We start from the raw sequence: 16,505 nt of genomic DNA on the forward strand, positions 1-16,505 counted from the left end.
CCTCTGGGCCAGATTAAAGCTTGAAGGTGCTGCATACATCCTGCTTTGGAGGTTTTGATCACAGGAAACATGTATGTATAAGGCTGTGGAGGCTCCACAGCTTTCATGCTTCTCTGTAGGTGCTCTCTGGAGCAGGAAGAATGTACATAGTGAAAGCACTCCATTTTCACAATGAAGTGTTCTCCTGGTGCAGAGTACAGTGGTCAGTTTGCATTTCATTTTAAGTTTTGGGCATAGGCACATGCTCTTCCAGTTTTTGTGCGAAGAATACTTCCCACTTTCCACGGCCAGAGGCTCAGTGCAGCTAAACCACTGCCTAGGCCCGAAAAAACAGTAAAATACATTAAGTTCCCCAGCCTGGGAGCCCTATCTGACACTACAACTAAGGGAAATGGTGAGGGGACCACAACTGGGTGTGTTATTTTTGCCTTGTGGTGAGTAACAGCATTGTGGAAAAGCTGAGGTGCTGACTGAGGTACGCTTTCTTTTAACCAGAATCACCAGCCTCTGCTCCCCACCTGGAGAAGCTGTGGACAGATCTGCCCAAGCACCCTCGCAGCTGTGCTGTTCACCAGAGAACCAACTGAGCAGAGATGAGTTGCAAGAAGGAAGCATTGTCCCCAAAACTTTGGGGTTTTTTTGGGCTTTAGTGTACTGGATGGAGAAATCACAGCAGCGGTCTCAAAATATTCAGATAGTGTTTCACCACTCAGTCGTATTGATCTGTTGATGTATTGTGTTGTGTGCTCCCATTAATGAAAGAAAAACCATGGGTTTATTTTCTCTGAACACAGGGGTAAAGCACAGCTTGCCAAGGGACCTTCAGGCAGATATTCAGCTTTTCCTGAGGTTGCAGGTAAGTCAATGAGCCTTTCATATTTGTAAATGTTAAAACAAACCCCATTGAAATGAAATAGCTGAACCAAGTAATTTCTGCTGTCATCAACACTGGGCATCTCGTAGATGTTGCCAAACATGGAATCACATCATACCATTAACTTTTTCTTCACCCAGAAGCCCTCCCAAGGCGGTCAGTTTGTGGAACGGGCCTGATGCCCAGAGCTGGCCTCTGCCCTTGGGCTGCTGCTCCTTCACACTTTTGGTAAAATGAGCCCTGAAAGGAAGCTTTAGAAGATGTGGACACACTAAGTTTAATTCTTTTGTCCTGGAATAGTTACCACTAAGGCAATAGGATAAGAAGAGAAACCATGAAAACCTTTACTTATCTGTGACACCAAAGTTCATTCTTGAGGAGGTCTAGGAACAGAATTAAGGACATAGGAAAATGTGAAGACCTTCTGCTGAGGTGTGATGGGCATTTGAACTGCCACTGCAAAACATCTTACTGTGGAGCCTGCCATTTTGGTATGTGTGAGATACAGTAGTTGTCTTCCAAGCGCAGTCTGAACTACCGATTCAATAATTCACATTTGAAAGGAAAACTCTGCATATACAGATGCAATAGGCAGGGATTATTCCATATTTTATGTCAACACAGAGATATCCTACAGAGTATTGTTTTTCTTTCTTCCCCCCACCCCCTTCTCTTTTTCTTTGGTCTGGTTTATGTTTAGATTCTTATTGAAAACATGTGCAAGTATCACAAACATGAATTTGAATGCCAAAAGTTAGGTCCCTAAAACCATATGTAGATATCTAGAGTGGATGATTTTCAGAGATGGGGGGCTCAGAGCATGGCACAGCAAGGTATTGATTTAGGTGCCTATATACAAACACAGGTGTTGGTTTTGAGCAGTCAAATTGGAAAAATTTTGGCTAGTATGTTCAGGAAAGAAACATGAAAATAGTGAACTTCTGAGCATCTAACAAGTTAAATGCTTAAATGATTAGCAGAACATGACAAGGCTGTAAACTTTCCAAGACATTCACTGGGAATCTCAAACAAAATAGTTGGAATTCCAGGCTTCTTCGAGTTCTTTTGTTATTGTCAAGGGACCACATTTAGACTGACTATTAGCAAACCTAAGGCTGATTTAAAAGAAGTTTAGGAGCCTCAGTTCAACAGAGCCATTTGTACTGCAATCTACTTGGGAATGCTAGCCCATGGAGGTATCCAACCTTAGCAGTGCTTCTTCTACTGCTGCTTTCTCTAGATGCTCACGCTCTACTGCACACATTTAGAAGTGTATCAGCATGAGCGCTTCATTGCCAGAGTTTTTGTAACTGGTGCAGAATAACTTAAAGTCTGTAGGAGGCCTGAAGCCACTGAGCCTACTCAGACTGTGCTGCACACCGACAGGCTAAAGAAAGGACCAAAGGAGAAAGGGACACTGCATGTGTAACAGCCTCTTGGCTACTGCAATGAACCACAAAGCAGAGAAAGTCAATGCTGGAGTTTATTCAACCTGTTGGGATCTGGATAACCATTTATTTCACAGGAGAAGAGCTTAACTGGGTGATGGACATGCCTGGGAAGACACGTGTTCTATCCCTCCCATGGCATTAACACCACTGGTGCAGAAAAGGATGCTGGACCCCCGGGACCCCCAGGAGAGCAAGAGAGCTTCTGGCATTCAGTGAGAGAGGACCATCCTGGGGTGGGTAACAGCTCAAGCTTTGGGCCTGCTTGTGCGTTTTGTAATACAAAAGATGCAAACCGCCCACTCCTATGAGCACAGAACATAACTTTCCGGTTGTAGATGAGCCCAATTGGTTGACTGCAGCCAGACGCTCCCACTCCCTCTCCCTGCAGCTCTGCGGTCCTGCTGAACTGTGGGCTGCTGTCGGCTGCAGCACAGCCTCGAGCAGAGCAGACAATGCAGGGCTGAGATGAGCTCTGGCAGAGCCTCTGGCTGCTCACCTCCCCCACCTTGCACTCCAGTGCTCTCCTGGAAACGTGGCCCTGGGACAGGACATCCTGGTGGCACACAGTGCCTCAGCCCTCAGCAAGTATCCTCCTTGGCACCAGACTCAAGTGTTGCTGGATGGGCTCAAGGGAGTTGCTGGAGAGCAAACCCACAGCTGTCACTTTCATTGGCTGTATAAGGCATTGGAGTAACTAGGAGCGATGCTCTGGATTGCCTTGATCAGCCAGATGACTTCTATTTAGGTATTAAGATGCCCAATTTAGGAATCCAGAATAGGAAGTCTGCTTATGGCCCTGGTGTGCTATGACCGTTGCTTATTATGCTGTTCATAATCATGTCATTGTTTCCATATGGTTCCTGTTTTATTATATCCATCTGCTGATCCATATTTTATATTTGAAGTTCAAGCTTTCTGTGCCACAAATTTGCTCTGTGCTTAGCACATAGTACAGGCATGACAACACACAAATTCTGCACTTCCCCCACAGCCCCTGGTGGAAGCACTTAACAGTTAAATGAAACAGTTAAGACAGCAGATAGCACAGAAAAAATGCTTCATTTCTACATAGAGCACCAGCATCTGAGTTGTTTGTCTGCCAGTGCCTGCTATCTATGGTAGTAGAAATTCAGGATTTAGAGGGCAAATTAAGAGATTGATTGTTCTATCAGTCTTTTTAAGCTGTAGACATCATTGTCAGTACGCTGAGAAGAAAAGACAGTTTTCATGAAAGCTTTAGACATCACCTTTATATCTGTGACACAAGCTGGCCAAAACAAGGAAATACAGTATTAACACGTGAGCTCCACTGCCACCCTCTTCTACTCATGGGGGTTTCACAGCAGCTTTGCATGCCAATATGAAGTGATCCTGCTAGGCTTAACAAAAAGTCGTGCCTGGGCCAAGATTTTCAAGACTGCTTTCAAGATTTCTGACTGCTCAGCTCCCAGGCAGGTCTGATTTTTCAGAGGGCACCCAGGGATTCAATGCCCCAGTCACTTCACCTTCACCCACTACTTATTTGAGTCAACACCCCAGTCTGGATGTTGCTCAGGGACACGCATTTTCCTTCTTCAAAATTCTCTTTGATGATCTGATTCATGGTTGGTTGTGTATTTGTACTCCTGTTCTGGGCTGTGCATCCCTTCAGTTACAGAGACAAAAAGGCAATACTCTGGTGTGCAGTAGAGCAAAGGCAAGGCTCTACATTTCTAACTTGTTGTGGAAAAGCTCACAAGTAATTTGTTGAGAAGCTCTAGAAATTAAATGTAATTCCTAGATAATTCTATCTTCAAAAGAAAAGCAAGCTGGATCCCTTTGGTATCCATGGATCCAAAGTATTTAATATTAATAGATCTTCCCACCTGAATTGTTCTGCACAACAGCTTGGAAAACTGTTATTTGTATGACATTTCAGTAGCTTTATATATGACTAGATTGATGATAATGGAATAAGCAGGCTTTTTCAGCAGGCCTGAGATGAATAAATAGCTTAAATCACAGTACCCACACAGTTTCCTCATCAGTTTGGTTCTACTTTATTTCACCAGTTCTAACTGGTGCCCCCAATAAAGCAGGCATAAGCAGCTGAAAAATAACCTTATATGGTTTCACAAGCCTGTGGGGAGAGAAAGGGAGCAGTCACATTCTTCTACACTACAGGCGCTTGTACTCACCAGAGGCAGATGTTATTCGGCACTGATACAGCGTTGCAAGTTTGCTTCAGCCTCAGAGGAATAGGAGAGACCGGTTTCCACCTGAAGAGGTTCTTATCCTCAGAATGTATCCGGCACTGCTCTTTGGTGGCCCCACTGTGGATGAGGATGCAAGGGACAAAGTGCTTTGCCCAAAATTATGTGAAGTTTGTGGCCAAGCCAAGGAACAGACAGTGTTTGCCCAAGTTCAGCCCAGGGCCCAAGCACAAGGCCATCCCTTCCCTCCCAAGTCCCCCGATGTACGCTGGCAACCGCAGCTGCCCCAGAGGAAGCTGTAGGGCCTGGGGTGGTGGTGGTGAGGCTGTTGATAAGGCTCCAGGGTACATATGGCGTGGGCAGCTTTGGAGGCTGGGCCTGCCTTAGCGGCCCAGAGCAGCAGGCCGAGCTCAGCTGGGGGAAGGTCACCGGGAGAAGCTGTTTGGAGTGGCTGTCTGCAAGGAACAGGCCAGAACATTGGTTTAGGACATGGGGGATGAGCCCCGAAAGAGAAACGGGGCAAGAGATGTTACATGGAGTGATGAGAGAAGGCCAGAGAGATGGTATATCATCAAGAAGGTGTATGTGTGTGTGCAACAGCAGGATATGAGCAATTTGGGGGATGCTGTCCCCGATGTGTGCTTGGGTGTCTGTGACGACAAGGCCTTTGCAAGCTGCCTCTCATATAGCTGCTCAGCAGCCCTGTGAGAATCACACGGCTGCTGCACCCTCTCTGACAAGACTGGGCTCTGCCCAAGCTCCCCTGGGGAGGAGGTGAGGGGTAGCCGTGGGGTGAGACCAGCCTTTGAGAGGCCTGTGGTGCCCAGCTGGGGCCCCATCACGTCACGGGGCTGGGAAACCGGTGAAGTCAGGAGTCGGGTCGAGACATGGCTGGGGGGGATTTACAGCTTGGGGCACAGGGAGGAGGAAGGAGGAAGGGCACATGGACCAAGACAGAGGAAAAGTGGGAGGGAAACAGGCAGGCCAAGCACAGAGCCTCTCAGTCCTCTGGCAGCCAAGACCCTCTCCATGCCAGGTCTGGGGCAATGCCATGCACTGGAGCCAGTCTGCGCATCTGCAGGCACTGCTCCTCCTCAGTGGTGCTCACGATCCTCACTGCCACGTCCTCTCTTCCTGCAGACATGCTCAGGAGGCCCCCTAATTGAGGGGGTGGTAGTTCAAAGCACACCAGCTCTTTCTGAGCATGCTTGAAAAAGACAGCTCACATTTTTTCCTGTAGTTCATTCTGACCTTCCAGAAAAAGCATTTCTGAGAGAATAAAACCAGCTAAATGTGATCTATGTAAGATCAGTACATGCTTGGTACAGCATACCAACGGCAGCGATGACACTGAAAGGTCCACAACATGTTTTGCAAGAAGATTTGCTTAAAGACCTTGCAGTCAGTCAATGTGTTGGAAACCTAATGGCTTCACACAGATGTTGTTTTCTTAGAATGGCTGGAGGGTCAAATTCAGGCTTACTTTGTTCTACTAAATTACAGAACAAAGGCTTGGCTGGTTGCTTAGTGAAATAATCTATAATAGATACCATAGGACTGACTTTTTGTGTATATATAGGCATTAGAAAAGTGGGGTAGAAACTAAATACCCCTTCCCCCCAAAATCAAGTAGAATATATTGTCATCAATCATATGGGAATTACTGAAAAGTTGCATGAGACAGGAGATATCCTCAGCTTTTTAAACAAGAAGCAGATGGAAAGGAGATGACATTGATTCTCTGCGATTCAAACCAGTTGAGTATGCAGGGGCCAATGAAGCAAATAATATTAAACAAGCAGCACCCAACAAAGCAGAGCAAGATGCTCCAGAAATCTTTGAGGCAAAGTGACTATATCTGAAGGGCTGAGAACTGTTACAGTGTCAGGATTTTCCCCTTCTTTGAGAGTAATGGCTCACTGCAGAGCATGGAGGATTCCCAGTCAGCTGCAGCTGTGGTTGGAGCAGCCTGACCAAGGGAAGGACATGGTCCTTCCCCCTTGCTCAGTGTTCCTGCCCAATCTGTTAGCAAGTATCTTGTTACATTAAGCACAAATATCACTGTTAGTAATGTCTAAGTGCTTCATTAGTAACATATTAAATGTAGAATTAAAAAAAAATAGTAAACTTCAAAATATCAAACAAAATATTAATTACAGACAAACTTAAATAGGATCACTGTCATCTTCACTACGTCAATTAACTTTTAAATTCCATTGCTGATTTAGTTGTGCCTCCTTCATCTGTTAGCAAAGAATTACTTCAGTTCAACTATTTAAAAGTGTATATACGGACACAGTCTGTCTGCATAGAGAAGCTTCTTAATGTATCTACCAACACTTGATAAATTAAAAAAATAAATAAATCTCACTTAAACCCCACTTTAGTCCTCAGGTCTCCGGGGCAAGACAGGCATAGAAAGTTTCAACAAAAGATTTACATTTTCCTGGTTTGAAAAAAATGTCTTTCTATCACCTTTGGATACTACAGTGAAAAATGTCATTCAGCCTCAGCAAGTACTGAAGAGTCACTTTGAAAGAGCAGTAAAGCCAGAGCTTTTAGCAGATGCTGGAACAAATTCAAATCTCATGTCTTTGCCACCTCCTTCCTTCTCTCAAAGTCAGCGGAGTGAATACAGCCCTTCATTTAAGAATAGAGGGATTTACAGATAACTCAATAGTCCTGTCACAGCTGCAGAGATATTTTTTCCTTTCGTTATCTAATTACAAGGGAAGTGGTCTTCCTCAAACTTTGCATGAGCAATGAATCAGTTGGTCACTGTGAAAAAAAATATCACTGTAGTAGATCATTAGTCTCGTTATCTTCTGGGGTCACAACTTCTCATCTGCTGTAGCTGAGCCTTATTTCCAACCCATCCATCTTACTAAACAACTATTGTTCCTCATTTACTCTGTGGTAACATCCTTGTGTTTAAAGGTTTGATTTCTCCTCTAGAGCCTTCTAGCCATTCCCTCTAATATACAGTTAACATAGCATCCTGCAGCCTCCTTAACTGCTTAATATTAAGTCCCTTGTGCCCAGCCACCTTGTGTTTATGCTCGTAACTGTTATGCTTGAAGAGCAGGGCTTCCATGGTGTCATGTTCTCCTCTAGAAAAACAAATCTTTCCTAATTTTAGGTACTGAGAAAATTCAGTCTTTGTCCTTCTCTACAGGAACGATTCTCTCTGTTGTACTGAGTCAAATTGTGGATGTCTCATCCCACTGCCTAGTTTAATGGTGCCATTTACCCATGCTCTGCCTGTTCTCATACACAGGGCATATAGCAGGGGATGGTAAGACTGCTGATCTTTAAAAATAAAGTATTCTGGTTTTCACATTACTTGGCATGGGAGTGTTTGTTATAATAAAGTCATAACACCCCTGGAAGTCTCAGCAGACACCTGAGATACCTCCTGATCCCTCTTCTGTGCCTAAAAATGGAAAAGGTAAGTTCAAATCTAAACCTGGGTCTCCTGTGAGACTTCACTGTTAGTTTAAATGTATTTTCTTTTTCAGCTTTTACTATGCTCACCTAACTTTTCCTAAATGCTGTTAAAATATTAAAAAACACCACCAACAAAAAAATCAATAAGGCTATTTGAAGAGCCAAAAGCTATCATATATACTTCAAAATGTAAAATTTCTAAAAAGGATATGAGACTCATGGCAACTTCAGAGATTATTTTCTGGTGCTGCTGGTCTAATGTGATAAATGGGCAGATTGCTTTTGCTGGGAAAATGTTAACCTTCATGACCAGGACAGCATCAGAAGACAGATGCTGTTTGTGCTTTTGCCATGCACCTGATTTGATTGTCTTGCGCAGGTATAAAATGTGCCCTCCCCTCTTCAGCTTTGCTGTGGGGATTGCTCAGTATTTGGTCTTTATAGTGATGACAAAAGAGGGCACACTCTGGCCCCCCTTGCCAGGAGAAGTGGCGAATCTAAGGTTGATACTTTGTTAATATGACTCTGAATACGAATTTGGGTAAACTCCTGAAAAGTAAGCTAGCCCCTGCAATGTACTGACCATTTCACATAGCATCCTGAATTCTGCTGTGCTGCTGTTATCCTGAGCCTGCTTCTGAAAAAGCCGTACTGCCTGATGCAGTCCAGTTTTGGAAAGAGTTGCTGAAGTCTGCTTTACAAACCAGTACTGAAACAAAGAACAATACACAACCAAATGAAATGTGGTGCATCAGTTGAGCAACACAATGAAAACAAATCAAACCATCTGAAAAGTCAGTTGTACAATTACTTCCATTCTTTTTTTCTGGAAGTCACTGTGTACAGTAGGGTAGCATCTTGAATAGTTAAGCACCCCTCAAATACAACATACAGGCGAAACAAGAACAGTCCTTCAACATTAAAAGCATTCCTGCTGTGTCACATCATGGTGCCTGCATAAGCTAAAATCAAGACTTTTTATTGTCAAGAGGCACTACCATTACACTACATTTTAATATGGATCTTTGCCAAAAATCATAAATAAAACACTCATGAACCATTCCTAAAGGCAGAGTGTCAGACGGTATTTCAAGAAAAAAAAGAGTTTGCTATAATGTAGTGGAGTCCTGTAGGTCATAGCCAGTTGGGATTTTCTTTCCTTTGCGTCTCTCTAGGTGTTTTGTCAGTTCCCAAAAGGCTTTTTAGTTAATGTATGCCACGCCTACCAGAAGTTCCTTCTTGCTAACAGATGAAAAAAATCACAGCTAAAAGGTAAAGAAAATCAGTGCCATTTTCAAGAAATGTCTAATGTGGGAAACCTATAAAAGCTGTCAGGGCAAAAAACTTGGAGAAGACAGAAAGTTTGTAAATGAGTTACAGAATGGTGATAAGAAAAAATTCCTGTTAACAATCTGGTGGTTAAATAAGAATTATATTTGCTAAATACCTTTAAAGATTAAATCCATAAGTTACAACATATTCAAATGTACTGGTCCCCATTATGTAAATTCTGAAGTTTTCGTAAACCATAAAATGTCGCTTGACACTTGATCCTCTTAAAATGTCTGCTGCATGGATGAAGTAACTGGACAGCCTTTCTCAAATGCAGCAAGAAGGATGTGAAATAAAAGATGAATGACTCTGTTTACTAGACTGCTGTGGTGGTTATATCAATAAAGAGTTTTAAAATGCTTTAATTTATGAAGTAACCTGTTTTTTCTGCTCTCCAGACTACTGCTATATTCTCAGCATTAGCAGCTCACCGCATACGTTTGGAAGTACAAAGCTGCATTGCTTTTACAGAAAGCTGCATTTAGTAACTCATTACAAGGCTGACATCACTGAAACAAAAGTTCAGTCATGTAGGGATGTGGCAGAGGTTATCATGCAGCACATTACTAATATACTGGAGGGAAAGATTATGTCAACTGCCTGCTAGTGTCCACAACCAGGATGCAATCTCCCCAGGGGATAAACACTCTTGGCAAGCAATGACACCCAGAAATCTTCTTCACAAAGCTGTTTGCAATTTGCAGCCAAAGCTATCCACAAACGCTGGGACCCAAGACTACAGTCCTTGACAGCACATGGCTCCAGACATTTCCATGGGGGAAGTTTAATCTACAAGGATGTAGAAATATAAAACAAAGTATTGCTCAAAGTAACTGTTTGTCAGATCATGTGCCTCTAATTTGGTTTCCAGTGACATTACACAGCTGCAGCCAATGGATTCCAGCCAGGCCCAGCAGTCAGTGATGTTCTTTTTGGTTTATATTTAGTATTCAAGCATGTTTTGCCCATCATTAAAATGGAGAGTAATTGCTCAAAAGTGAACCATAGATGTTACAACTGCAAACAACTTACTAGGTCACCTAGTCCCATCCTCAGAGCAATGCAGAATTGAAAACACATTGGAACAAATACTGAGCAGAGCTGTGTTTGTTTTCATTTTTTCCCTACTCTTTTTTTCTTTATTGTAATCATTAATCAGTATATTAAAAAGTTTACAAAACAACCACAAATGCCAGTGTAAACATGCTTCAGGTATATAAGTAATATAAAGTATTGCACATACAAAAGTCCTATGTTCAGTATCTCCTTACGGTGTGATTTCATCAGAGCAGAGTTGTGCAGATGATGTGACTGCAATGAGCTAGCTGATCTTATTTTGGAAGCTGCTACACATAACAATTCAATATTTACAAAAGCTAGAAGCTCACTGTCTTTTTTATGGGAAGAGGATTTTGCCTGGAATGTATGGGATACAGAGGTGTGCAAATATGGGACAGGCTTGCTTTGCTGTCATATTTATCAGCTGATTGCTCTAATCTACAATGGGTCAGCTCAAACCTGTTTGGGGGAAGGGGTCTGTTAATGATTTTCTGCAGGACCAGGAAGTAGTCAGACCTCCCAATCCTCAGAAAATGGAGGTGCTACACCTCCGTCTTCTGAGGCACGTGTCTCCTCCTCTCGTTAAGTCTCATGGGCACACTGCATCTGATAAGCTAAAGACTCCATAAAGGTCTTCTTGCAAATTTGTCTTACATAGGGAGATGGAACACACCTGCTCAGGTTTCTTAGCTTGTGCCTGGATTTCACAGGACAGTCTGCATGCAAGAAATGGTAAAACCGTAAAATCTCCCATCAGACTGACAGAAGTGACAGTATCTCATGGCTAGTCCTGTCCCAAAGTCTTAGGAAGCAGAAGGACAGTTACCTAAAAGGAGCCAAGAAGTGGCAGAATGGATGAGGTCATTTACCAATCAAGAAGCTGCGACAGACTGGAAAGAAAAGGAGCTCAGAAGAAGGAAAGTGTGGTGTGTGTTTCAGAAAATGAACAATCCCTCCTGAAGTTTATACAGTATAGCTAATTTCACATTCACAGGCAGCACTGGAAGATTCAAGCACAAATTTGGACAGATCAGAGCTTAAAGCCCTTGCTGAGATAAAGACCGTTTGCTGATAGAGGAAGAAGAATGAAGTCTCTCTTCTTCAGAATCCTGAACACAGAAAAAAATAAAAATTAAATGTATATTTTTACTCTTTACCTCAATCTCATTCCTTCTTTTTGTTCATGCTTGGCTGGCTGGCATCCTGTTCTACATAAATATAAATCCTGCCCACCTTCCCTGCAAGACTTTGCCTAAGAAATAATTATCTTCAGCCCTAAACTTTGCTGAACTCAACACTTTAAATAAGCTGCCAACTTGTAGACTGTAAAATAATAATAATAGAAAAAGCAAAGATTTCTTTAGGTGAACAGTGTTAGGGTCTGACACAAATTTAACAGAAGACACAATGGCAGAAGTCGTTCCATTTTAAGAGGCCATTTCAACAAAGAAACAGGGCAATGGCAATGAAAATGTACCCTAGCCCAAAACCCCCAAGCCTTCTCAAGATCACCAGTGTGACTGTGATAATTTAAATCAGTGTTTCACAAATGACTGTACAGGTGTCAGCCACCAGCAATGCAAGGAGAGGGTAACTCATCCCCTGCTCTATACTGTGCATGGATTTAGTTATCTGGGTGTGATACTGCCTGCTCTGGGTTGAAAGAGATACAGCATGTACTTGTTTGTCCTATGTCTCATCTTGTAAAATGTTGAATAAGTCTCTTGCTTTGCAAAACACCTTGTATCCAAGAAAGATGTGTTCTGTGTGTACAATGGGTTTACTTTTCTATTTACATGCAAGGTAAGTACATGATTTCTACTTTTTTACTTCATTCTCTCAAAATCTAAGTTGATGATTATATCAGATACTTATCCTGAAAAGGTGGAAAAATAAATAATTGTGCCCCATCTATAAAGTTCTTTATAGACTACCTTTGTTTTTCAGAAGTACTTTCACGGTACTAATATATTGCTTGTCTCCCTGAGCCATAATTTCATAAAAGTTCTTATTCTTAGGGAGGTGTCAAAGGTATTCCACATGATACAGTAGTGTTCAGAAGTTTTGTCCTGGTCCATCTTCTAGACAATACAGCAATGCAGGTGTTCTCTCCTTGGGAGATTTGAGCTTGTTCTGGAAGCATCTCAGTATACCACACGTGTTCAAAAGCGTCTGCTGAAATGTAGACTGATTGGAATATGGGATAAACATTCTGTTCAGTGGTGAGTATGTTTGCAAGGCTGTAATAAAGCTGCTTTCCTTGGCAAGGATGGCTGTCATGTGGCATGTTCTCAGAACATTGCATAGATCAGATTACAACACTATGTCACTTGCAAGTACAAAGGAAGACTGGTGGAAGGAATCCTTCATTTAAACCTCATCATGTTTTTAGTCTCAGGCAGGATTCTGACTTGAACTGTCACTCTCTTCCTCTATGCATCAGTAGTCTTGTTATTTGTCAGTTGTTCCCTGTCAGCCATGTCATCTTGAGGAGGTCTAGCTCTGTCAAAGAAGCCACACTGCAGGAAACAATCAACAGAAACAAAGGCGTCATGGTAAGAGAACCACAGCAAGCTCAGCTGCAGCTTGATTCTTCAGTCAGTCAACCTGAAAGGTTGGATACAATCTGCAGCAGGCTGATAGACTTTTTTAATTTCTATTCAAGTCGTTCCCAATGAAAAACGAAAGTTCTAGGTGCAAGGCACCAAGTTCCAAAGTATAGCTTTAAAAATTCAAATTATATGACAGATACCTTTGCAGGAGATGTAGAGTTGGTCTGAATGCTGATACTTATTGACTCTAATGAGAAATCTGCTCATTTCAGTTCAGCAAGACAGTCGGAAAAGATATTTAGATTGACAAAGTAACAATAACAGAGGTGGAATATGTGTTGGGAAATGGCACAGGACAGTGTTGTGATCTAGACTAAACATCACTGAAGCTGAGATTCCTCTCACCTAACTTTAACTGCCTAAAAGTTACCCTTTTGATCAAAAGGTTGAAAGTCATGTAGGCTTCATGATAGGTCAAAGGAGAGTACCACCAAAAGGTAATTCCTCTCATCTTGCCATGTTTCAGATAGGTTTTTTTTGCTGTTGTTAACTGACTAGAAGAATCTGGAAATTTAGCATAGGCTGGACACCTAACACATAACTTTCAGGCAGCTAAAGGCAGGTAAGCCATATCCCAACTTAAGAAATTATTTCAGTTTTTTTTAAAGTTGGAATGGAAAGGATGGCCAAAAGCTATATAGGCTCCCTCTAATACAGCAGGTTCTAGTAACTTGTCTTCAAACTTGTCAAGGGAGTTTGGTCAAACAACCAACACAGAACTAGAAACCTTTAAAACCAGAAGATACAACATACTAATATAAAAGGAAATCTTCTAAAAATTAATTCTCAAAGCTAGGAGTGTTGTTACATGCTAACAAAAACTGGAAATTCCTGAAGTATTCAGAGAAAACAAAGTTAGAGTCACTTCTTTTTGAACCTAAACATCCTGAAAAAGAGGATCATAGGTCTTGGGAAACAGACTCGAACTCTGTAGGCCCATTTATAACCAGACTTTAATAATAAAGGAGGACTTTGAAAACAAGTTCCCTGCATAAAGGTCAGTGACACTGTCAGAAATGCCAAAACAAAAAAGACACATGTGCATTGTTGCTTTTGCTCCAAACTGTTAAAGATCACAAAAATTCAGCCTTTCTTTTTCTTATCTGTTAGTATCTTCCAGTAACTTTCTGTGTTCTTTTTTTTAAGGCAACAGTAACAGTAATAATGCAACGTACCTTCCATAAAGCTAGGGTCAACATAGCTAGTACCAGTAGTCCGAGAAGTATTGCTAGTATTATAACCCATAAAGGGATCACAAAGGAGACATTTGGAGTGGACCAAATGACAGATGTTCTGATCTGAAATTAAAAGAATGCATTAAATGAGCAAAACTTAGGCAAGTAAAGCAAAACTGACAGTTGAATACAGAGATTATAAGCATTGACTTCAATAGCATTTTGCAGATTAGAAATACATGTTGCTTTGAATTCTCCCATGTTAGCTTCATTTACTGCAAATTCCTTTCCACTTCTTCATGATAATTACTAGAAATGCAATTCACACATATAAAAACATCTTGTCATATCAGATACACAAATCATTTTTGTAGAGTAGTAAAAATTTTGCAGAGTAGTAAAAAAATACTTTTCTATGCAGATGCTTTAAGAAGATTCAAGGAGCAAAGTTCTACTCACACGCATGCTGGTACAGCTTAGGCCAGTATAACTGACTTATGTTGAATTACTCTGAAACAATGGTTGACTTCAGCCCAAACCCTTAATTCAAACCACAATAGATACCAGTCACATTATTCCTACTTTAATTTCTGCTGACACACCAGCATACATTTTTTCCTATGACTTGCGTTTCAGCTAAGCAGTCCAAAAATGAAACTCAAGCAGAGTGCACTGTCCTTGTGATAAAGCCTAATGCACAGTATGATGGTACGCTCCTTAAAAGAAGCCAAGCATACAGACCATTACCTAAATGGGAAATAAGCATGAAACGCACTCTCTCACTGTCTGGGGCTCTAGAAAGCAGTAGGTGCGTAAAACATGAGTTATCAAAGGTTTTAATTGACTTGGCAAACTTCTCTCTGTAGATCTTCATCTTGATCAAGAATAATAATAACAATAACCCTTCTGTATTTTTCCTTCTGGGACCATCCACATAAGTAACCTCCTCCTCCCTCTCCCTTCCATACCTTGTATCAATTTTATTCAATGCTTTCAGACTCATCTTGGAAGGCTTCTCATCAATGTCATTGAATATTTGCTCTCTCCCTGCTGCTTCCAAGTGGGAAGGAATGAGTCTGAGCTTTCCTTAGCTCCTCAGCCACAATTATGTCCCTTCAGTTGTTCTTTCAAACTCTCCTCTTTATTGTTAGCCTAGGAAGTTATTTCATCAGGTTTCTGTTGGACCTCTCTCATTTGCTCAAAGTCTCCCTTAAACAGGATAAGTATGTAAACAGATGGAAGTTATTTTCTTCATGACAAGATGAAATTTGTTTGCAATGTAAAATGGCTACACAGACTCTCAAATGATCTTCCTCTTCAGTGGTACAGCTAGGAAATAGACTCTTCTTAGTACGTTTCTTGGATATTGCCCAGTCCCTGATTTGCACTCATTGCAAGTTCCCTTTCTACTTGTTTTTTCTGTTATTATCTCACTGGTTGATGCACTGAAATTTAGCACAAGGTTCATTTTAGTTCGTTCATGGAACAGCATCCTAAGTTTGAAGACTGGACACAACTCCAGTTCAAAATTAATTCAATTTCTGTGCCTCTCACTTCTCTCCTTTAAGATGGCAAATTTTAGCCTTTCTGCAGCATCTAGACCTTTCTTCTCAGACTCCTTCTGATGATCAGCATACTTGCCTAGGCTTTTCATTCTGCAAGCACCAGCAGATCTGTCTCCCAGCTACTGTCACACTTAATTGGAAGACACTTTGGATCCTACTCAGACACGGCACTTAGTAAAATGGTAGTCTGGTGAGGTTTACTGATGCATATATATATATATATTTACAGTATCCCTCACTGTTATGGGACAGAGTTCATAGTTCAAATTAGGCACAAACTTTCTATGTGGGACGCCACTTGCCTTCTACCAAAGCTTACACTGAGGGTTGTGTAGAAAATTCCGAGACACTGCTCAGTCCTTCTGAGGTTAGCACTTTAACATTGACCTGTACCCTAAAGACGAAGTGCTTGCAGTGCCGGCCATACCATCATTGACCTTACCCATACATTCAGCTAATATACTTCTCAGGTGCAGCTGTAAATAGTTATTACTCTAAAAGACTTCAGAAATATAGCATATAAAAAGAATAAATGTTATCCAATTAAAGCAAGAAACAAATATTTCAAAGCGAACAGAATTAGGAAAAAACTCCTTGAAATCCCACCCCTGGGTTCCAACAGATGTCTTGCTGGTGTGATCAAGTGATCAACTATGCCACTGCAGGGATGCCATTCCCCTCCCCAGACTCCTCTTTGGGTTGCTTTTTAATCCCTGCAGAACTTTATAGGCTTTCTGTATCATTAGATTCATCAAGAGCAGTGCTCACTCAGTAAGGACAAAATGTTTTTGAATGGCT

General features: G+C 41.6%; 1 protein-coding gene across 1 annotated transcript in view; it reads right to left on the minus strand.

Annotated features, from left to right (window-relative positions):
* Positions 1-12,167: 12,167 nt before the first annotated feature.
* The window catches only part of ITGA8 (integrin subunit alpha 8), a 115,031-nt gene continuing 110,693 nt past the window's right edge, over positions 12,168-16,505 (minus strand). The window contains exons 29-30 of the mRNA XM_040592385.1: positions 14,143-14,265; positions 12,168-12,874 (exon numbers count right to left, since the gene is read on the minus strand). Of these exons, the coding sequence (XP_040448319.1) occupies positions 12,788-12,874; positions 14,143-14,265 (210 nt within the window). The 3' untranslated portion in view covers positions 12,168-12,787. The remainder of the gene's footprint in view (positions 12,875-14,142; positions 14,266-16,505) is intronic.

This window comes from Falco naumanni, chromosome 4 (genome assembly GCF_017639655.2).
Source record: "Falco naumanni isolate bFalNau1 chromosome 4, bFalNau1.pat, whole genome shotgun sequence".
Lineage (NCBI taxonomy): Eukaryota > Metazoa > Chordata > Aves > Falconiformes > Falconidae > Falco > Falco naumanni.